The 13934-nt window shown below is 47.4% G+C and overlaps 1 protein-coding gene across 1 annotated transcript in view; it reads left to right on the top strand.

The window, feature by feature from the left end:
* The window catches only part of PRKCE (protein kinase C epsilon), a 497306-nt gene that overhangs the window by 448744 nt on the left and 34628 nt on the right, over window positions 1–13934 (top strand). The window contains exon 12 of the mRNA XM_004611987.2: window positions 13025–13163. Within this exon, the coding sequence (XP_004612044.1) occupies window positions 13025–13163 (139 nt within the window). The remainder of the gene's footprint in view (window positions 1–13024; window positions 13164–13934) is intronic.

The following is a 13934-nucleotide window of genomic DNA, read 5'->3' as shown; positions in this document are numbered from 1 at the left end:
GTCTCTAAATATAGAACAGGAGTAAGCCTTGAGCACCACTGGATTTGGCTCAGTCGCATCCCCCATCAATTAATTTAATGGAGATGATAATGGTCCACTGGATTGATATTCTGTTTGGGAGATTAAATGAGATCCTACACATAACAACCTGTCATACAAACACATGTGAATGACATGTGTATTCATCTTAGCAGATGGGTCTGACTCGGTGCCTAAACGTTGGCATTGTACCCGTGGGAAGAGCAGGAGGCTTTCCCTGCAGACTGGCCGGCTGGCCAGAGTGCAGTATCCTCCGACTCCCGGGGGTCAGCGCCACAGTGTGGAATTTGAAACTTTTCTCTTGACTCAGAAGCAGAGTCTTCTTTTCTCTTTGATGATGGGGTGAGAAGGACACTTCCTGGGCTCCTTCCTTGTGTCCTGTCTGGCAAGGGTGTGAGCAAGGGTGAGAGGAGTGACTGGACACGCAGGGTCGTGCTAGAGGTGACTGATGCCACAGAGGAAGTGATGAGGAAGGACGCCAGCCGAGCAGCAGCGCTGGCTGTGTGGAGGGAGGCCGCCTCCAAGGAGGGGAGAGCTGCCTTCCTCTCGAATGCATGCTCAAGCTCGGAAGGCATTTGGCAGCATCTGCCAGAAGAACCTTTATGGCCCTGGGATTGAGCGCGATCACTCGCCGTCTCCGCGCTGAGTCCAAAAGCAGTTTCTTCATAACCTCCCCCTGAGGGCCTGCTCTCCGGCAATCCAAATACTTGGCATCCCAGAGCAATCTTTCTCATCTCTTATCTCCGAGTGAGTGGAAGAATTTGCTGTCTTGATGTGGCACCGAGGCCTGCGGACTCAGCATGCCAGAGGAATGAGCAAGTAGGGAAGTGAGGGCATGAGAAAGGGAAAAGAGAACAAAAAACACAGCCTGGGTGAAGAAGGCAGCGGGCAGCGGCTTCTTCCATCCTCTCAGTTTCGGACAAGGTTTCAAGTCAAGCAAAGATCTCTTTCCTGGCTTGTTTTCCCCTTCGTTGTGTGGGAAGGGTTTCCGAGGTACCCATCCTGAACCATCTTCTTTATGGTTTGCAAAAGAGTGACCCAGCTCTACTTCTTGGGGAATCTACTGGCACCGCAGGAAATGGGATTCTCCGAAGGGGAAAAGATGCATTTTTCGGATAAGATGGCCTGGGGGGAGTGGAAAGGATTCCCTCTGATGCTCAGGCCCAGCTCACCCCTTTGCCTCACTCATGCCCCAGTCCGTGAACCAGAGTTGGGGTACCCACTGCCTGGCGCTGTTGTGGGCAGGGAAGGAGACCATGCCTGACTGAAGTGAGCCATGCAGTAGTGTAGGAACAGACTTGAAAGCTGGAAACAGCAGCCCTGGGGTCTGCAAAAGGACCCCAGTCTCAGTGTGGCTACCCCAGGTTCCAACCAGTTTGCTGGACGCCATGCATCCTGATTAGTCAAGTCCATGCAGTAGCCCTCCCCATGCCCTGCTTTGCTTTCTTACCCCCCCTGTAAGGCACTCCCCTGCACCTTTTTCCAGGCCCTGGAACACAGCAGTTTCCTCCGTGGGCTGGAGTGGACGAGTCTCTCTCCCTCTCATGTGTCACCTTCTCCCTCCCATCACCTCTGCATCGACATTAAGCTTCTCAACTCAGAGCATTTATCTTGGTGACTTATACACAATAGGAAGGAATAGTACTTTTCAAAAATTGAGGAGTCAGGCTGAGGAGCCAGTAGAGGGGCTAGGATATGTGCTTTGCAGATGGAACCACACCCCAGTTCCATCCCCACCCAGCATCACCTGGGTAGCTCAGTCGGGGTCCCCTGCACAACAGGGTCTGAGCATGACATCTTCCGACCACCACATTGAATCACTGGCCTGGTGAGCTGCAATTTGCCGGAAGAAGCCCCAGGTTCCGTGAGCATGTCTTGAGAGACCACCCACCTTAAAGTGCAGTTGCTAGTGATTTAATGACTTACCCTCCCAAGGGCGTGTTTGTTTGGGGGATCCTCCAGGCAGCACTCAGGGGACCCAGGTGTCATTTCTGCTGATCCTTGGGCCTGCAGTGCTCACCACTGAATCAGGGCCCTGTACGCTCAGAGCATGAACTCTTGGCCCGTTCCTATCGCTCCAGCCCCTCACTTACAACTTTCAAGTCAGCTTTAATGCAGGATAGTCAATATAACAATTCATGGCTTAAGCACACATGTAAGTCATAAAAATATATGCATACAGAGAGATTTAGATACAAACTTAGCAACATCACAAATCTGAACTAGACTGGCTCCCATGGGTCCCAACAGTGCTCCCACATCCAATCCTGACACCCCACACTGGCCCTCAATACACTACTGATTTCTTGAAGACCCACTGTGCGCCAAACAGGATGCAGAGATAGACTTTCCTGGAGTTACTTGGACTCCAAATTGTTGTGGGCACATTTTTAGAGATACCAACAGCTGATAGCTTGTCACAGTAAAGTCTATTTGGGTTAAGAAGTAGTTGACATCTCTCCCCATCTGAAAATAGTACATTCTTATTGAGCATAATTGAGTGGTTATTTGAGAGGCCTGAAAATGTGTAGTTTTCCACATAAAAGACCTAAAAAATAGTAACCTGCTAAGGGTCAGGAAAATAGCCCATATTTTACATCTTTGATGGATACCCCAAACCACTTGGTCCACTGAGCATGCCAGAAGCAGTCCCTAAGCCAGGGGTTAGCTGCTGAACACCACTGAGTATGACCCCCAAACCAAAGGAATAAATAAATCCAAAAAAAATAAAAACAAAGAAAACAACAACCACAAAAAATCCCAACATCCCTATCGGCTCATACCCAGTGAGAATGTTCAGCTTTCAGATCATGGAAACAAGCTGTGACTTGACCTGCCCCTCATCAAATCCCACCTCTAATTCACATCCCATTTCTCCTGGATGCAGACTAAATCAGTGCCACGCACACACAGAAAACTCATCCTTATGATCTCTGCTCCTACACCAAAGAGCCCCTTTCCTTTTTTCTTTCAGCCTAATAAAATGACTTAGTTGATTTTAGAAGATAAAATTTATTTCTCCTGGAGACTCAAGCAGAAAATGGCACCGCTCCATTGTCCAGCCAGCTCCTATGGCCCCGGGTTGAGAAGCCACAGACAGAAAGGGCCGGTTGCCTGCTGGGTGCCTCCCCCACACACACCCCGCCCTCCACTCACTGCTTCTGGACCATCAACAAGGCAGTTCTCAAAGTCCTCAGCATAATGGAGAACCCATCAATGGGGCAAGCAATAAAAGCAGCGCTGTGTTGAAGGCATGAGGTTCATGGAGGGAATGCTTTGGTGGGGACACCCCTGAAATTGAGGCCCTCAAAGAGCCTCACACAGGTGTTACTGGAACACAATGAACCCCCCAGTGGACATTCTATTCAACTGGTCAAGAAGAAGTGAGTTAAACATGTAAACACTGAACAGGAAGTGGGGAAGGTGATCAGTAATTAGAGAAGGATGGGAAAATTCAGGAGAATCATGAATTATGGTTTGCAGAAGAGTGACCCAGCTCTACTTCTTGGGGAATCTACTGGCACCGCAGGAAATGGAATTCTCCTAAGGGGAAAAGATGCATTTTTCAGATAGGATGGCCTAGGGGTGGTGGAAAGGATTCCCCCTGATGTTCATACGGGGAAAACATCTGTGCTAATACATTTTAGAGTTTACATGAAATTAGTAAATCCTGTAAATGTAAAATTCGGTACAAGTTAAGAGAATTAAGAAATTTAAAGGAGAATATCTGAATGGGCCTATAAAAGTAGTAAGTGTGTTTTAACCCAAGAAAAAGAATAATGGCTTTATATTAGAAAATATTATATGTTAGATAATGTTTAAGTGTCTTCATTACTAAGTTGAAGATTGTAATAATAATCTCTGTGGATGTGAAAAAAACCAAACTAATCAGAGTAGGACATACAATATAAATGAGGTGTTAATTCTTTATTGAAATTATATAAAATTCCCTAGTATAAGCCAGGAGTAAATATACGTTTGTGAATCTAGTAGAGGGCAGCCATCAGCACCATCACTCAGTGCCACACTCAGTGCCACACGCTGGCAAGTTCGTTCTGCCCCTCAGCGCTTCTCGCCAGTGTTATACAGAAGCCAGCTTGTAGCTCTCACGTGGCATTGATAGATTTCAACTGTATTTTCTTATTACTTTGCAACGTTATTAATGTTATTTATAGGTCCCTCCCCCAGGTTACTTATGATATAATGTAAATTATGTCCTCTAAGTCATTTTAAATGAAAAAAAACTATTTGTTTTTAAAGTAATTACTAAAGTCTCAGAAAATCTTCAGTCACACTTCTAGGATCTTAATCTACAGGCACTGTTGATTTGATCTCCATTCAATTCACTATAGGCATACTTAGAAGCCAAAAGTGTCTTGCACTCAGTGACTGGCCTGATTTAGCATGTTTTTCCATATTGGCGGAGCTGTCTCTAATAAAGATCTGATGGACATATGCCTTTCACTTTCAGAGGCTGGATAGATGAAGGTGGTGCTTGTAGAGTGCATGTGACTGGGAGCCAGGCTGTCTAGACCAACCAGTGAGTCTAGAGGCTGTTAGGCACTCGCCCAAGTACAAAGCATACGTACATGTATACCACGTATACATATTCATACACCCACAGACAACAGAGACTGAGAACTGGCCCTCAGGAGGCAGCTGACCCCACGGGGGAATTGGGGACTGGGGCTGGGCAGCTGGTCATAGGAGGTGGGGGACCCTGGGACTGTGGTAGAGGGAAGAACAGACTCTGGTGGACGGTGTGGTGCTGGAATGTCTCGTGCATGAAACTTACCAACAGCAGTATTGTAACTTATGGTCCTTTTTTTTAATGGAAACCTCCTTTATCTATTAACTTATTTATTTAATAATAAATAAGTTAATGTCTCATAGTGAGAGACACAGTTAAAAAGTTGTTCGTGATTGGGTTTAAGTATACAATGTTCCAACACCCATCTCTTCACCAGTGTACTTTCCCTACCATCAGTGTCCCCAGTTTCACCCTCCCCACCCTCTGCCTGCCTCTGTGACAAGCAGTCCTCCTCCTCCTCCTCCTCCTCCTCCTCCTTTTTCTTCTCCTCTTCTTCTTCCTTTTCTTCATCCTCCTCCTTCTCTACCTCCTCCTCCTCTTCTTCCTCCTCCTCTTCCTCTTCTTCCTTCTACTCTTCCTCCCTTTCTTCTTCCTCCTCCTTCTCCTCTTCCTCTTCTTCCTTCTACTCTTCCTCCCTTTCTTCTTCCTCCTCCTTTTCCTCTTTCTCCTCTTTCTCCTCCTCCTCCTCCTCCCCTTCTCTTCCTCTTATCCTCTTCTTCCTTCTTCTCCTCCTCCTCCTCTTCCTCCTCCTCCTCTCTCCCTCCCTTTCCTTTTGAGCATTATGGTTTTCAATACTGAAAAGTCATCGTGTATATCCCTTTACCTACTTGGAAAGCTCTTTTAAAGTATTTTCTGATTGCCTCTAGCTTAACCTTATAACCACATCCAGCTCTAAGGAAGGTTGTGAATTCCAGAGATAAAGTGTATGCCTTTATCTTTATGTGTGTACTCAGAAACAAATCAGCATTCTCTTACTATGTAAGAAAGTATGAATGGATATTGGAGCAACCAGCAGATAACACAAAATATAGCCAAGAAATAGATAAGATCTATAATGTGAGGGCTTAAAAATACTCTTAAAGAATACAGAAAGACTTAAACCAATGGAAAGACAAACAACTATATTGGCTAGGAAGATTCGACATTATAGAAATAGCAATTCTCTCTGAGTTTATAACTTTAAACATGTTCTCAATAAAAACATAACTAGAATTTTCTCTTAAAAATTAAACAGATGATTCTAAAGTTCATATGGAAAAAAAGCTAAATGAGAGCAGCCAGGAATTCTTGAAAAAGAAGGGAACTGACCTGTGAATGGTAAAACATCTTATAAGCCTAAGTAACAATTTTGAGAGTATAGAAATAAATCTATTCTCATATTGGGATTTATTACCTGTAATTAATAAAGGTGGCAGGTACTGCAGTCAAGGTCAAGGTTATTCACCATATGGAATTGGAACACTTTACTAGATGTCTATAAAGAAATGCAATTGGATTTGTACTTCACACCTTTTATGAGAACAAATTCCAGATTCATTAGAGCCAATGATTATACAATGAAAGAATGAAAGTATAAGGAGAAACCTTTGGTGAATGCTTTTCAAGCTTTGAAATGGGCACTGCCTTTCGAATTAAGACATAACATCTAGAGACCATAAAATAAAGCAGGAATTCAGTGACATAAAAATAAATGATATTGTCATGGTGAAATTACCATACACCATGTCAAAAGTCAGATAGTAAGCAGGGGCGAGTATTTGCAACTCATCCCACAGAAAGTCTGTTTCCTAATAGAGAAACAGCCCCTAAGAATTTATTTCTTTTAAAGCACAGAAAATAAGGACAATAGACAATTCTCCAGGGGATGATAAAGAGGTAGATTGCATTTACCTTGATGAAATTAATTAGTCCTACAGAGAAGCTAAGAGCAGACTGAGATGGTTTTTATCTCTCGGACACCAGGAACCTGTTAACACACCACGCTGGTAAGTAGCATGTCAGAGACGGTGATGAAAGAGTAAACGGCTCCCCATCGAATGAGGGCAGTTGGACCACATCCATCGAGATGCACCTTTCTCCTCTGAGCACTGCCCAGTGGCTGGGGTAGCCCCTTAGCTCTGCTAGGCCTGAACGGCACCCTGAATACTTGGGCTGGAGCACCCAAACATTCAAATCCACATAACCAGGCTGAGTATCATCAAGAGTGGTGGCAGGACCCCCTAAACCCTGCTTGGGAGACCTCTCCCCGCCACCTCCTGGAAAGAAACTTAAAATGTAATGTTTTGGTACTCTCAGATTCTAGAAAATGTGTGGTTATCCAATATATGTGCAAGATATCATAAATGTAAGCGTATTCCCAGCTTAGAGGTCCTCCTTGGAGAAGTGTGACACTCTCAAGCATCCTAAATCACCATAAATGTGATCGGGTATTATGCAACCATTCAAAAGAGTTAGGAGGGACTAAAGCGATAGCTCAGTGGGTTGAGTGCAAGACACCCAGGTTCTATTCCTGGCACCACATGGTCCCCTGAACACTGCAAGGCATGCCCAGGAACGATACAGAGGGGTGAATTTGGGCTGCACTCCTTTTTTAGGGTTTTATGAACACATGAAGGTATTACATATTGAAAATATGAACGAGGGCCAGAGTGGTGGTACCATGGGTAAGGAACTTGCCTTGCATGCGCCTGATCTGGGTTCAGTCCCCGAGCATCCCATATGGTTCGCCCAAGCTCTCCAGGAGTGATCCCTGAGCACAGAACTAAGAGTAAGCTCTGAGCACCACTGGGTATGTTACAAAACAGAACAAAAAAGAATGAAACTATTACTAGAGCAATGGAATAAATAGTCCACACTGGCTCACATATAGGGGAAAGGATCTCACTTTGTTTCCCCCACACACACATACACTATTAAAGAAAAGCTCCTTAACATGTGTGTGCAATCCTCAGCGCCTTGACCCTGTGGGTGAGGGGTGATGGAGACATATTTGGGCAGAAATCGTTCTTTTCAAACTGCCAGCAGCTTTGTTGAGTCTAGTCAGCGTCTGGCTATAACCTGAGCATGTGGGAGATCTCAAAGAGAGAACTGGGGCTAGTGTGGTCCAGGTTGCAGAATATCCTTCCGGGTTCCCCCTCCTAAGAGCACTTCGAGAACCCCCAAAAGTAAGTCTTGGGGTGGAACAGGAAATAGCCAAGAGTAAGGGATAGGGATAAGAGAGTGAGAAGAAGCCAGTGGGGTGACCATGAGACCACAGCCTCCCGCCAGCTATGCATTAAGCAGGACTCGGGGGAGGGGGTACTACTTTGACCTTCATTTAGCATTCTTGACTGCCTAGCCATTGTAAGAAAAATATTTCACTATCTCTCCCTCCCTTCCTCCCTTCCTCCCTCCCTCCCTGCCTCTCTCTCTCCCTCCTTCTCTCTCTCTCTCTCTCTCTTTTTCTCCCTCCCTCCCTCTTCCTCTCTCCCTCTTCCCCTCTCTCCCATCACTCCTCTCCCTGTCTAAGCCTGCATGACCCCATGAGCCCTCCAGCCCCCCAGGAAGTCACTGAGAGCCAAGGACTAGACAATGGTGGTCCCAGCAGCACTAATATTTTTCTTAATACTAAGACTGAAGATGCTCCTTCTCCCCTCCAGAGGAATTAACTCCTAGTCATGGCCTTTCTGATCCCCAGGAGGCCCCACCTGGATTCATACCTTTCCTATCACTATCTCCTTGGTTTTGAAGAGGAAGCTGGAGTTTTGCTTTTGGGGTGGTTTGGTTTTGGTTTTGGTCTTTTGAGAAATAGAAACCAAGGAGAGGACTCCAGCAGCCAGGGAAGTAGATTTGGGCACATAGCGGGAGGCATATTGGCGGGGGCCTCCTTCAATCACAGCCCCCAGGGGCTCCGTGTGTGCGGACTGTGAGGTTGGACCTGCTTGTCCGTGGCTCCAGTCCTGCCTTCAGCCCAAGGTCACTGCTTCCCCCAGGTTCCCCAACCCTGACAGGAGGAAAAGGCTAATAAGCTTGCTCCCCCGCCCCCAGAGGGAGACACGGAAGTGCTGAGTCCCAATGCTCAGACCAAGGCAAGGCTCAGGGTGGCAGGGGACCTTCTGAATCCTTCCATTTGTGCAGATGACAAAGCATAACCCCACATAACCCCACTCTTCTCAGAGAAGAATGTGTCCAGGAGTGCCTGGGATGAGCTTTGCAGAGTTGGGGTGGATGGTTAGCATTGAAATAGGTCCCCAACATGAAGGTGGATGGTGCAAAAGTGAGGGTCAGATGGGCAGGAACATTCCCTCTGAACACAAAAGACCCAAGTTCTGTTCCCAGGTTCACCAAGTTTTCTCCTCCCATGAGGAAAGCCCCCCTCTTCCTGCGCCCCTTGGCTCATATCTGCCAAGGTCCTGGTAGAACGTGTTCTGACTCAGTGTGATCCTGAAAACAAGTGTGTGGTTTGTAACGCCCTGGGACTTCCCACGTGATTGTTGTTGTGCAGTGAGTTTGTCCTGGAGCTCCCAGGGTGCTGTGAGGGCCTTGAAGAGGCAGTTCTGGGTGAGGGGACCCGAGCTCTGCTCTCTGACTCCCGCTCAGAGAGGGGAGCAGGCAGAGGACCCCATCTCCTCATGAAGAAATGGGTGAACCCCACTGGAGACAGCTCCTTGCACGTTATCTCCCTCACCCGTCACACAGGCCCTGCCAGCTGGAACGTGTCCTTCCAGTTGGGTAGATACGGTAACGTCCCGGGGGCCACGTGTCAGGAGAGTGGTGCTGTGGGCCTGTGGAGAAGCCAGGCTTCCTGTGCCCGAGCCAGCATCCATGCCTCAGCTCCCACCACCCGAGCTGAGCCCTGACCACACACAGTGACCACAGTGGGGGCCGGGGGCGCGCCGGGCCCATGGCGCAGCTGGGCTGGACTCACTGTTCTTTCTCTAGTTCACGAGCATCTGCTTAGAACAGCACATTTTATGCGCTTGCCTTTTTCTCTCAAGAAGTCCCAGCTGTAAGCGGAAATGGGGCCGTGGGTTCAAGGCAGGCAGGTCCTGGAGGGCTTCCTGCCCCGCCTTCTGCACGCAGGCCTGGATTCCGCGCAAGGCCTGGATTCTCGCCAGACGCCAGCAGGCCTGTACGAAGGAGCTTCTCTGATCTGTCTGCGGGGTCTGCTTCCCCACCACTGAGGGGCTGAGGGGGCAGGGCAGGTGAGGGGTCTCATCCCCTTAGAGTCAGACTGTTTCTGGGGGCTGGATCTGAGATTCGCAGACTCTCCCTAGAGCCCCAGGTTTTCAACCCGGTCATACTCAGAGCACAAGCGGTAGCGTCAGCTGTGGGGAGTGGGTCACATCTGCGCAGGTCAAGACCAGCGTGCGGGCACAGGAAGCCTGGTGTCTCCTCAGGCGACGCCCCATCACCGCACAGAATCTCCTGGGCCCAGGAAGGCCAGGTCGTTAGAGCCAGTTTGTGTTTCTTCCTCCCCCGACCTCTCCTCCTACCCTGCCTATTTGCCTCCAGACCAATCCTGATTTCGTAAACTCGCTGTTTCTGTATGCCCGGCCCCCTTCCTGGGCGGGAACGCAGGAACTGCTAACCCACTCTTCCTAGTGTTCTGGCCCCATGGAGTTGCTTTCTTCTTTCTGGCCTCATTTTCCTCAGTCCCATACCGTCAGTGGGACTGGCAAGAAAACACAAGGGGGAAATTTGTCTGAAAATGCAGCCAGCCAGCCCTGATTCAACTCTCCAGTGCCCCTGGGATCCCCTGAACACCATCCAGTGTGGCCCACCACGCCCCTGAAAAAACAAAAACTTTCTATCCAAGCTTCTCTGGAGGAACTTTCCCCGGCATTAGCCATGCACTGACCTGAAAACTCTGCAGCTTCTGTAACTGGCACCCTATAAAGTAGCCCAGGTTCTTCCATGGTTTCATCTGAATAGGTCCTGTCCCTCTGGCTGGTCCCCACAGTGGATTCATGAAGAGAGGGGTCAGCTGCCTCTTTCTCTCATCCTAACATCTAAATGGGATGAATTTCAGCTCCTAGTAGGGCTTCAATAAAAGCTACTTTCTTTTTTTTTATTATTATTTTTTTTAATTTATTTATTTTTAATTAGAGAATCACCGTGAGGGTACAGTTACAGATTTATACACTTTTGTGCTTATACTTCCCTCATACAAAGTTTGGGAACCCATCCCTTCACCAGTGCCCATTCTCCACCACCCGTAAACCCAGTGTCCCTCCCACCCTCCCCAAACCCATCTCCCCCCCACCCCACCCTGCCACTGTGGCAAGGCATTCCCTTCTGTTTTCTCTCTCTAATTAGCTGTTGTGGTTTGCAATAAAGGTGTTGAGTGGCCGCTGTGCTCAGTCTCTAGCCCTCATTCAGCCCGCAACTCCCATCCCCCACATGGCCTTCGACTACAATGTAGTTGGTGATCGCTTCTCTGAGTTGACCTTTCCCCGGAACGTGAGGCCAGCCTCGAAGCCATGGAGTCAACCTCCTGGTACTTATTTCTACAGTTCTTGGGTGTTAGTCTCCCACTCTGTTATTCTATATACCATAGATGAGTGCAATCTTTCTATGTCTGTCTCCCTCTTTCTGACTCATTTCACTCAGCATGAAACTTTTCATGCCCATCCACTTGACTACAAAATTCTTGACCTCCTTTTTTCTAACAGCTGCATAGTATTCCATTGTATAGATGTACCAAAGTTTCCTCAACCAGTCATCCGTTCTGGGGCATTCGGGTTTTTTCCAGATTCTGGCTATTGTAAACAGTGCTGCGATGAACATACATGTGCAGATGTTGTTTCGATTGTACTTTTTTGCCTCTCTGGGATATATTCCCAGCAGTGGTATTGCTGGGTCAAATGGGAATTCAATATCTAATTTTTTGAGAGTCGTCCAAATTGTTTTCCAGAAGGGCTGAACCAGTCGGCATTCCCACCAGCAGTGAAGAAGGGTCCCTTTCTCCCCACATCCTCTCCAACAGCGGTTGCTTTTGTTCTTTTGGATGTGTGCTAGTCTCTGTGGTGTGAGGTGGTATCTCATGGTTGTTTTGATCTGCATCTCTCTGATGATTAGTGATGCAGAGCACTTTTTCATGTGCCTTTTGGCCATTCGTATTTCTTCCTTGGTAAAGTTTCTGTTCATTTCTTTGCCCCATTTTTTGCTGGGGTTGGATGTTTTCTTCTTGTGGAGTTCAACCGTGCTTTATATACCATTGATATCAACCCCTTATCTGATGGGTATTGTGTAAATATCCTTTCCCATTCTGTGGATAGTCTTTGTATTCTGGTCACTGTATCTCTTGCGGTGCAGAAGCTTTTTAGTTTAATGTAGTCCCATTTGTTGATCTCTGTTTTTACTAGATTGCTTAGTTCCGTGTCACCTTTGAAGATACCTTTATCTTCAATATCGTGGAGGGTTTCGCCGACCTTGTCTTCAATGTACCTTATGGTTTGTGGTCTAATGTTGAGGTCTTTAATCCATTTTGATCTGACTTTTGTGTATGGTGTCAGGTCAAGGTCTAAACCCATTTTTTTGCATGTGGTTGTCCAGTTGTGCCAGCACCATTTGTTAAAGAGGCTTTCCTTGCTCCACTTCACATCTCTTGAAAAGCTACTTTCTTTAATCTTGTTTGTTTGGAGATTCTAGCAGGAGAGCACAGCTACTCGTATACCCTCGACTGAAGACCGGTCATTTGCCTTGCACACGGCCAACCTGGGTTCGATTCCTCCACCCCTCTCGGAGAGCCTGGCAAGCTACCGAGAGTATCTCGCCCACATGGCAGAGCCTGGCAAGCTACCCATGGCGTATTTGATTTGCCATTTGCCAAAAACAGTAACAACAAATCTTAAAATGGAGACTTTATTGGTGCCCGCTCAAGCAAATTGATGAGCAACGGATGACAGTTACAGTGACAGTTCTTTACTAAAGCACAATCAACTCATGAGACATTCCTGATTCGTGGTGGTTCCCTTGGGGGCTGGTTGGGGGCCTCGGGGGAGGAAGAGTTCTGCCATGAGGTTGCAGCAGACTGAGCACTCTCATCAACTCTCATTTTTTCTCTTAATAATTTTTTATTTAATTCAAGAATGATGATTTACAAAGTTATTGATAGTTGAGCTTTAGGCATATAATATTTCACCACAAATCCCACCACCACCAGTGTCAGCTTCCCTCCACCAGTGTCCCCTATTCCATCCACAACCCCAACTCCCATCCCATCCCCACCTGCCACCTTGACAGGCACTTTACAGAGTTCCGTGGTTCCAACGTAGGTCTCATGTTTCCAGCGTTGTTGAATCTGCGCTGACATTCCTTGAAGATTTCCCAAAGATCCACCACCTCGTCCTCTCTGGAGCACCTATTGGGATGAGTGGGGGACTGACCATGTGGTTCTGGCCTGTCTTGCAGGGATTTAAAACTGGACAACATCCTTCTGGATGCAGAAGGTCACTGCAAGCTAGCTGACTTTGGGATGTGCAAGGAGGGGATTCTGAACGGCGTGACGACCACCACGTTCTGCGGGACGCCTGATTACATTGCCCCTGAGGTAAGACTACAGAGACCAGGGAGAGTGCTCAGGTGGTCGACCACATGCCTAGAATGTGCACGGCCCTGGGTTTGATCCCCAGAACTGGATTCCATCTTTCCTGCACTGCAGTGGGTGGCCTTGGTTGCCATCAAGCTCCACTGAAGTGGCCCAAGCATGGCACTGAACTTTCATGCCTGATCATCACAGAGAGTGACCCCCGGACTCCAGTGATGTGACTGTAGCTTCTATAGAACAAAAGAGATCATAAAGGATTCCAATCCCCAAAACCAGCATTGAGGTAGTGTCTATCCATAGGGTCATCTTATAAGACTGGGTGAAAACTCTGGACGACCAGGATTCCAGGGAAAAGTGGGGGAAAGGGGAGGAGAGAAGCCGACTGATTTCCCCCTAAAGGAGTGAGCTGGGTATGACAGCCCAACCCTAACCCCCAAATCTTGACAGGTACTTGGACATTCCTCCACCTCAGTCCAGAACCCCAATAAGAATAGAATCAAGAGAAATCTTGATTTCTTGTATCATTGTTCTCACTTTTTCATAATCAGCATAAAGGCTAGCCCCTGATAAAGGCACCCATGAACTAGCAGCTGCCATCTGCCTCTAATAAGGCCAGGGATGCCTGGCACCTTCTGGGGTAGCATTGACTCTGAAGAGCAGGAACTGAGTAGGAAAAGGAGCGTGGCTCTGTCTCATTATAAACAGAAATCAGAGAAGTGCCCTGGTAACCTCATCCATGGCTTGCCTTTCTTCAAAATTTATTTGGATATTTTG

The sequence above is a fragment of the Sorex araneus genome, chromosome X (assembly GCF_027595985.1).
Source record: "Sorex araneus isolate mSorAra2 chromosome X, mSorAra2.pri, whole genome shotgun sequence".
In the NCBI taxonomy this organism is placed as follows: Eukaryota; Metazoa; Chordata; class Mammalia; order Eulipotyphla; family Soricidae; genus Sorex; species Sorex araneus.
This window is presented reverse-complemented; position numbering and strand designations above follow the sequence as displayed.